This window comes from Mesitornis unicolor, unplaced genomic scaffold (genome assembly GCF_000695765.1).
Source record: "Mesitornis unicolor isolate BGI_N332 unplaced genomic scaffold, ASM69576v1 scaffold10379, whole genome shotgun sequence".
In the NCBI taxonomy this organism is placed as follows: Eukaryota; Metazoa; Chordata; class Aves; order Mesitornithiformes; family Mesitornithidae; genus Mesitornis; species Mesitornis unicolor.
Genome location: NW_010206585.1, coordinates 1 through 9,007, shown reverse-complemented (window position 1 = coordinate 9,007; position 9,007 = coordinate 1). Strand labels below are relative to the sequence as shown.

At 51.4% G+C, this 9,007-nt stretch overlaps 1 protein-coding gene across 1 annotated transcript in view; it reads right to left on the bottom strand.

Moving 5' to 3' along the window:
* TRAF2 (TNF receptor-associated factor 2) overlaps positions 1-7,963 on the bottom strand; it is a gene marked incomplete at its 3' end in the record, with an annotated part of 14,839 nt that extends 6,876 nt beyond the window's left edge. The window contains exons 1-3 of the mRNA XM_010191820.1: positions 7,748-7,963; positions 7,075-7,153; positions 6,609-6,707 (exon numbers count right to left, since the gene is read on the bottom strand). Coding sequence (XP_010190122.1) covers positions 6,609-6,707; positions 7,075-7,153; positions 7,748-7,935 — 366 coding nt within the window. The remainder of the gene's footprint in view (positions 1-6,608; positions 6,708-7,074; positions 7,154-7,747) is intronic.
* Between the last annotated feature and the right edge of the window lie 1,044 nt (positions 7,964-9,007).

The following is a 9,007-nucleotide window of genomic DNA, read 5'->3' as shown; positions in this document are numbered from 1 at the left end:
CAGGAATGGGCCGATCCCTTCACGGCAGCTCTGTGGCAGCAAGGGCAGCGCGTTTCGATGCGGCTGAGCAGAAAAGCACAGGCACATACAGGGAAAAAAAGCGTGATTGAATGATGGGAGCTGATCCCCAGAGGACACAACTTCCTAAGGAATGCCAGGCTGAGCTGCTCTGCATAGGACAAAAAGCAAACGTGCAGTTTAGTCTTTGAAGTCAGTCCGTAAGTCCTCTCCCAGCACGGCAACAGCAACCGTAAGTGTACGCAAAGCCAAGAGGGAGCAATGGAAAGGAAGGGAAGTTAACAGAACGGCAGAGGAAAGCCAGCCAAAGCAGCACAGGGCACAACAGAGCTGCCCCAGCATTGCCATGGCTCCTCTGGCATCTCAGCCTAGTTACAAGAAAAAGGGTGCAGAGAAAACACTGAAAATGGGTCTCCAGTGTAAAGGAGAGGCCTGCCTAGGTTTTGAGGGAACCTTAATCCCTTGTGTCACGCATCTCTGCCAGGTCCCCTGAGCCCCCAGGAGGGGAATGTGCCACAAAACACAGGTACTTTGGGGTGTCCATGAAGTCAATGTGCCCTTCCACTCTGTCTCCTCCTTACTGGGCAAGTCCTAAGGCTGGTTTTAAGCCAGGTCTCTTCAAAGCTTCCCTCACCCAGGTGAGCTGGGCCACCACACACATGATCCTTATGGCCACCACAAATATGGTCCTTGTGCTACTGCAACGCCGGGCTGGAGAACTCGGGCAGTGATCCACCGGGCCATGAGCTTCCCCAGACCATGGCATCAGCAATGGCGTGGGAAACCAGAACTCCACTGGCCAGCACCATGGCATCCACCTGAGCCCAGGACAGAAACTGGCAGAAGAGGTGTTGGGTTCCCAGGGGCCTCGCTCACCTCTTTTCAGAGCCAGAACAGCCTTTCCTTTCAGCTTCCTATGGATTTGTTCCTCAGCTTTTAGGGCTGATTAATCAGACGTTTGATTTGGGGTCTATTGGCACAATCAAGGCAGTGTTTCTTGCATTGAATAAAGATGTGGAAACACCAGCAGGCTTTGAAGAAGGTTGAAGGTGCAAGGAACATTTGAAAGCAGCAGCAGGTTTCCTAACATTTCCTTTCCCCTTTGCTTTTTGCTACACAAGCTGTGGGACACTGGTCTGAAATGGAGCAGGGCTGGACCCCCAGAGCATTTCAGATGAGCCTGAGACTGGACCCCATGGCCAGTTGGGAGTCCACACACCCCTGTCCCTCGCCTCAGCCGCATTGCAAAACAAAAAGACTACTTCCACTTCCAAATAAATTAAAAATTACAGCGTTGGACTGCACTGAGTCACAGCTCTTAGACACGTGAGGGAGGTTCAAAGCCACGGGAACGTCTGATCAGCGATAACTCCGCAGGTCTAGGCTACAATTAGCAGTTACAGTCATGGTTGCATTAAAAGTGCCCAAGATGTGCTGCTCACATCTAAGGAGACCACTGCTTGAGGACAACCTGTCACTGGGGAGGGAACCCCAATCCTGCCAGCACATTAACGATCTGAATTCACCTCCGATAGGTATTTCTGACAGCCGAGATGCTGCAGTGCTGATGACCGTGCTCTAAGCAGCTCCCTGTGGAGAGATGTCCCTCCATCCCAGCAGTACTTTCACCAGCAGGCAAAGCTGCACCTTCTTTGCTCAGCTCAGAAGGGACAGCCTCGGGGTGCAGCCTCTCATTGCTCTGATCTCCACACTAGAAAGGGTGGCACTGACACCGTCCAGGCTCCGTGATTTCAAACCTGATCTCTCCAGGCTGTCAGATATTTGGAAGTGCCTCTTCACCCGTTACCAAGGGTGCGTGATCAGGGCTTTGGCTCCTGTTGGATACGTGGAGTCGCAGGAACAGGGTGTGCAGGGCTGCCCCACAACTGTGTTCACACTCAGGGGGTTCACCATGGCTTAGAGGGGATGCACAACACTCACCTCAGCTTCAAACTTCATGATGTACAGCTTTCCATTTTCCCAGGTGCCAAAACTGCTAATAAGGTGGGAAGATCTTCTACCACAAGAAGCCAAGAGCCCCATCCCATGCACACTCTCCAGCTCTCTCCATGGCCCACCTCTCACCATAGGCTTGGATGGGAAACTGCCTCGTGTGCAGCAGCCACCTACAGAAACTCCACTTCAGGGGCTCTGTCTGGGGACCTCAGCCCCAGCTCTGGAAAGCAAAGCTGGGTCAGATCCCTTCTGCCAAAGCAGGGGGTCCTTTTGGTTGCCTGCACGGGCAAGGCAGGGATCCTTCCACAAGAAAGTGGGGCAAGCTGCTGATGAGACAAACTGCACTTTGACACCACACCGTAACCTGGAGACAAAACCTTCGGAGAAAGACAATAAATGCTGCACCTGATTTTAAAAGGAAGGTTGGTCACCATGCTACAGCTATAAAACACCCAGAAGTACACTTCAGAGGTGAAGTATCTCCAGAGACCAGCAGATCTTTGCAATGTGCAAAGGCCCGAAGCTGAAGTTTTCGGCCTAAGCTAAAAATCACCACCAAAAACTACGAGGGTGTTCCTGGGATGGAGATGGAAAGGTGGGGGTGATACGGTGAAGCTTCTCAAAGCCCCAGCAGCACTTTAAGAGGGACAGTTTTCTCTACACAAAGTGCAGCAGGGCTTCTCCAGCCTCTCCCAGTAGGAGCACTGGGAATAGGGACTGCCCAGTTCCCTTGTTCTCCGGGCCCCAGGAAGCCACGTAGCCCCAAGGGGCTGCAGACAAACTCTCCAACACCACGGGCTTTGCAGTAACACCACTTCAGCTGAGGTTTTCACCTTCCACAGCCTGCCAGGCGTCAGTTGAAGTGAACTCTTCAAAACCAAGGTGATCACAAACTACAAGGTTAGTAGGACAGGTTATCACCACAGATGACGGTCACCCATCATCCTTAGCTGAGCAAAACCTCCCACAAAAACTTAACGTTTAAATACTGCTGCCAGGATTAAGCTTAAAACTCAGTTCTCCTTCCAAAAGTGAAGGCAATTCCACTTCCCTTATGTCTCAAACAATTCTGAAGCCTGAGATGAACGGGGCGCAGTCAGAACCTCTGTCTGGGTTGGGCACACGAACGCCTCTCTGCAGCCCCCTCCTCCTATCCCAAACCCGGTGGGGGGCAAAGAAAGGGAGCTGGTGGTGTGGAAAGTGTAAATAAAAGGTATTTGAGAGCTGTTGATAAGACAGAAGAGAGATGTAGGCAATTGGAGGCACTGCAAGGCGAGGAAAGAGATGCTCCAGTGCTGAGAAACCACAAACTACCTGGATACCACAGGACGTGTTTTCCTGGTCTCTGGTGCTGCTCTCGCGGGCTAGTTTTAGTTTCTGCAACCCTCCTCAGACTTTCCACCCGAATCTAAAGGCTCCTGCCCACAGCCTGCTTTTCTGGAGGTACATTCGGGCAGACTCATCAGGAAACCTACACATGAAAAGAGGTTACTGCTTGAAAGGAAAAACCCCGCAGCCCCACCACAAACTGCTTTGTCCAAATGCCACTAAATATTTACAGTAAAGTCTGAAAATGCATTTGGAAACCCAGACGTGTGCTAAGCACTTAGATATTTCATGCACTTCACACAGCTTTAAGCAGGAGCGCAGGCAAAACTCCTTCCGTTTTGTACGTCCCTTTGAGACCCGAGCATTGCTCTGCCTGAACAGAAAGCAAAACCGAAATCAGCTTTATTTTTAATTTTTTTTTTGAAGTTGGAGAGCTAGAGCTTTTCAGCTGCAGAGCGTTTTTTTTTCTCCTCGCTCATGCCCCGATGAGATGAGCAAACCAGAAGTGACGGTACCTCTTGGTTTGTAAGCCGAGGGAGTCTCTCTCTCTGTCTCTCTGGAGCTCTCTCTCTCGGTACGAACGCACACTTCTTCAATTGCCAAACAATGAATTTGCTCTCAGGGACTTTCCACGTCCTGTCGGAAATAGCGCAGCAAGGGACTTTCCGCGGCGGGAGCGCTGCGCTGCAGCGGGACGTTACACACATTGCTGGCTCCACATGCAACCGAACCGCACCGACAGACTGCGCTCTGCGGCACTAAACTAACAGGCCTGCCCCCGAGGCAGGGTTTAACTCGAGCCCGTGGCACCAAGACAGTCTCAAACGCAGTTGTTTGACGCCTCCTTTCATCAGCCCTCAGCCACACGTACCACCTCCGAGGCCCCGGCCGCATGAGGACAGCCAGGCCTGATTAAATGCCCCAGCTCTTTGGTGGCGGCTGGGAGGAGAGATAACACAAACCAGACCTCACCTCCGCCCACCGGCTCCCAGGCAAGAACCGGCTCTTCCCAAGAGGGCACTAAATAACCTCAGACTGAATGCCACCGTGGTAGGCAGGAGGGGCGAGCTCCATCCCAAGACAAACCAGGCAGCGCTGCTCAAAATCCCCGCTCCCCTGGTATTGCACAGCTCAGATCAGTGCTGCAGATGCCTTGCAAGAAGGCAGACTTCACAGAACCACAGCGTGGTTTGGGTGGGAAGGGACCTTAAAGCCCCCCCAGTCCAACCCCCATGGGCAGGGACACCTCCACCAGCCCAGGCTGCTCAAACCCCGTCCAACCTGGCCTTGGGCACTGCCAGGGAGGGGGCACCCACAGCTTCTCTGGGCACCCTGGGCCAGGGCCTCACCACCTCACAGGGAAGAATTTCTGCCTAATATCCAGTTTAAATCTCCCCTCTACCAGCTTAAAGCCATCACCCTTCATCCCATCACTCCATGCCCTTGTAAAAAGTCCCTCCCCAGCTTTCCCATAGCCCCTTCAGGTCCTGGAAGGTGCTCTAAGGTGCCCCCGCAGCCTTCTCTTCTCCAAGCTGAACAACTCCAACTCTCAGCTGTCCCCATAGCAGAGCTGCTCCAGCCCCTCAGCACTGTCATGGTCTTATCCCAGGACACCTCGCTGCCCTTTTTAACTTCTCACGCAGTCCCAGCTGGACTCAAGCCCGCATTCAAACATTTCTAAGGCCACACAGGAAGGACCTGTGGTAGTGGATGTTTTTTGCTGAGCTCAGCAAAAACTCTTTAAGACTTTTTTTTTAAACCCAGGAGAAAAAGCTCAGAAGAGCTCATCAGTCACAGCACAGGCAACAGCATTGGAAGCTGCTGACAAGTATAATTTGTTTGAGTCTAATGGAGATGAGCTCACTCACTATAATCACCACTTTGAATGCTGCAGTGGGCATCAGACTTCCAGTCACTGCTCTCCAGCAGAAAGTAGAGCGTGGGTCCAACAATCTGCAGGCTTGAACCTGGAGCCTCAGCAAAACACACTGTGCCCTGAAATGCAGCTCCCAAGCTCTCAGCAGCATTAAGCTTCCAACTTCAGCCTTACATCCACACCAGGAGCCACTTGCAGATCTGTGCATGAGGGCTGCATGGCAGGAGAACCACTGAGCACCCTACATCCCCTCATCCTATGGGCTGTGCTATTCACATAAGGAAGCAGAAGGTTCTGCAGAGCAGGATGAGGAAGCAGAGGTGCAGCAGGGTCTCTCTGTTAAGGGGCTCACCAAGCTGGGCAGAAAACTCAGGCACAATCTCCAGCTGCTCTTTCTTCCTGCAGTGGCATTGCAAAGAGAATCCAAACATCAGCCTACACAGACCAAGGTTAAACCTCCTCCTGACACATACCTCAGTCACTACCAAAGCTCCATGAACCACAGGGCTACAACCTTTACCCAGGGCAAGTGGTAAATAAAATTCAATCCTCTTACCTCAGGACCCCATCCATTGCAAGAGGGATGACAAAATTGTCTTTCAGGAGCACCAAAGCTTCACAGGTGAACACACATCCACTACTAATTGCCAACACATTTTAATGATGCTGACCTGTTGGAAAGCACGGGGTCCACTGCCATCCTCAGCCAGAACACACTTCTCATGAGGCACATGAGCTGGATCCATGCTGAAGACCAAACGCCCACAGCCACGATTGAGGCCTGAATTAACAAGCAGCTGACGGGCTCCTTGAGAGGAGCAGGGGTGGACAAACCACCCTGTCCAGCAGGCTCATGGCCCAGAACAGCTCGAAGCGATGGGTGGCCAGCCAGTGACCAACGCCTGGTCCCACTGCCCTGGTAGCTGTGGGGGCAGCTGGTTGGAAACAGGACCACGGCCAGGCTGCTTTCCCCAAGCTCATGGGTCTGAAGAAGGTTTCAAGCTCACGTAACGCAGAGAACCTCACAGCAATTGCACCGAATCATAGAATGGTTTTGGTTGGAAAAGACCTTTAAGATCATCGAGTCCAACATTTCATGGCACAGCAGTTTCTTGATAGTTTGCTTGTTTTGTATAGCGGAAAGGAGATGGAGATAGGGTGGGTGGTTCCCACCTCGCTCTATCTCCAACTTGTGGTTCCCACAAGGGATGTGCTTGGTGCCCGTGATCACAAACCAACCTGAAATTGTTTCAGCTCAGCCTGTGCCCTCAGCAGGGCCCACAGACCCAGCTCAGCCAAGAAATCCCTCCAGCACTCAGTGAAGTCCAGCGAGGTGAGAGCTCCCACCACCACTGCCATGAGCAAAACCGGCTGAGCCTTCCCCAGAAGGAGGAAAAAGGACACGGGCATTGAAAGCCTTGATCTTTACCTCGTATTCCTTAATAGTCCCCTTCCACGTGCAGCCGCTGTTAATGCAGACAGCGGGGAGACTTTCCACCTCCCTTCGAGCTGCGTTGTCTGGGAAAGCCTAAAATGGAAAAAAACCCAAGGGAACCATTAAAATTACCGAGGGACTGCAGTTTTAGTCCAGTCTCTGAATACTTTACTGAGACTTTAAGGCTCCTCCCAGGCCAGTTGCCACATCGCATCCTCGCAGATGTGCTAATGGCAAACAAATCATTCTTACAGCATTTAAGTAGGCCACCCCTACACTAACGTGACCTGGATTTTCGAAGCTGGAGAGTCCACCACATTCATCAGACCTCTCACTGCTGAAGAAAACGTTTCCTAGGAATGAGGGGTTCTCAGAACTTGCGTTCTGAACTAAAACTGCAAGTGGTGTTGACATCATCGGGGAGCTGCTTTATTATTTAAAGTGCATTTTTTTAACTTACCGAGCTGATTTCCAAAATGGAAATTCCTTCTTCGTATATCCCTTCCTGAATACAGCTGGCACACTTCTGAGGTCCAGCACTAGCAGACAGGAAAATCATCATCACACACAACAAAAAGAGACCGATTCACCATTATAAAATGATTTCTGGTAACTTTATCAGATTAAAGCATTTTATTATTTTTAAAAGAACCCATTAAGCCTTTGCTCATGTGCATTTTTGATGCTCATTTCTCATCCTAACTCTTTCCTCTTCTCCTCATTAACTGCTCCATTCAACTTCCCTCATTTAAAGGCAAGAGTGAGACACTACAAAACTTTTCCGGAAGCCAGCACGTGCTGAAATGCCTCGCATTTTGGCCTGACAACCTGACTTTTAGGAGCAGTAGCTGTGATGAAGACTGAAGGAGATGGGTGATCCACCTGGATAACATCTGAAAGGCAAAAATAACCCCAGGGATTCTGGAAAAGGGAACTCTGAAGCAAACCCTGGGACAAAAAGAGCAAGTCGGAGCTCACACATTCCCTTGAAGACGACCTGACGCCGATCCTCAACAATTAAACACAGCTCCCTTCTTGACAAGGCCCTAAAACTGAGGCTTCTCTCTCTTTACTTTTTGCTTGAAAATGCCTTTTCAAGCATTTTGTCTTCAGACTGAAGGCACAAAAGTTACCTGATGATTTTCTTCAGACAATAGGAGCAGTAGCGATGCCCGCACTGAGCTTGAAACGGCCTCCTCAGTATATTCTTGCAATCAGAGCAGAGGTATTTGACCTCCAGCTTAGTTCCCAGGATCTCCTTGGCAAATCCCGGCTGGTTTAGATCCAAAGAGCCAGGTGGACTCGAGTTTGCTGCTGCCATGTGAACGAAAAATGCTGGCTGTATCTCCAGAGCCTGAAAAGAGAAATATTTCCCCCGTGTGAGCGCAACTGGATGGTGGCAGTTTTTCACTTAAACCGTATCACTCACAGCATAGTACACTGGCACCCAAAACCCAACCAAACACATCGATGCAAACCACAAGCCTGCCTCCACCTCGCTAAAAAAATACAGAAAGAAACCTTACAGTTTCTTTTAGAATTAAATCCAGAACAAAGAGTCAGCACGGACAGACCAAAATCTCCATCCGAGTTTAGCAAAATGCAGCCTACTCAGAGAAATCAAAGCTTCTGGCCCAAAGTAAGGTGAAATAAAGCCCTAAAGCTGATCAGGAATATAAAACTCTTTAGGCACCAAGAGAGGTAACCACTACCACTGTGTGTTTTCACATCTACCAGACGCCAAGGGACAGTAATTCTGCCCAGAGCCATCCAGTCCCAGGGAGGCTGCACCCACAGTGGAGCCCAGATTTACCAGCAATGCCCTGGCAGAGGCACAGGAGGCTGGAAAACGAAGATGTGAGAGGGACAAGCAAATCGGAAAGGAGGAAAAAAGCAAAAAAGCATTTGCTTTGGCCACTTATGATGACCTAAAGACGCATCTCCCACCTTCATGCCCTGCGTCTACATCCCACAGCCACCCAAAATACACAAGGCAGCGCCTCAGCGTGCTCAAACCCGTGCAGCTGAGGGAGCAGCGATGCTCATGAGGCTCCTCACACGTTTGAAGTTTCGGGTAACACGCAGCTTCTGCCCGGACCAGGGGCTGCTACAGCTGCCAGAGCCACCCCAGAGCACGGACAGCCTCAGGGAAGATCCCACAGCCCAAAGTGCCCCACGGGAGCACCCGCAGCCCGGCACCCTCAGGTGCTGAGGGGCTTCGCACCCCTGGGTGCTGCTCTTGTGAGCACCCGGTCCCAGCGCCGTGATTTCTTGAACACAAATTCAACTTTTCAGTCGCACCGAGGCCGTTCCTCGCCTGCGGCCCCAGGCACTCCGGGGATCCCGAAGCTCCGGCCCGGCTCCCCCCAGGGCTCTGGGAGCCCTCGGTAGCG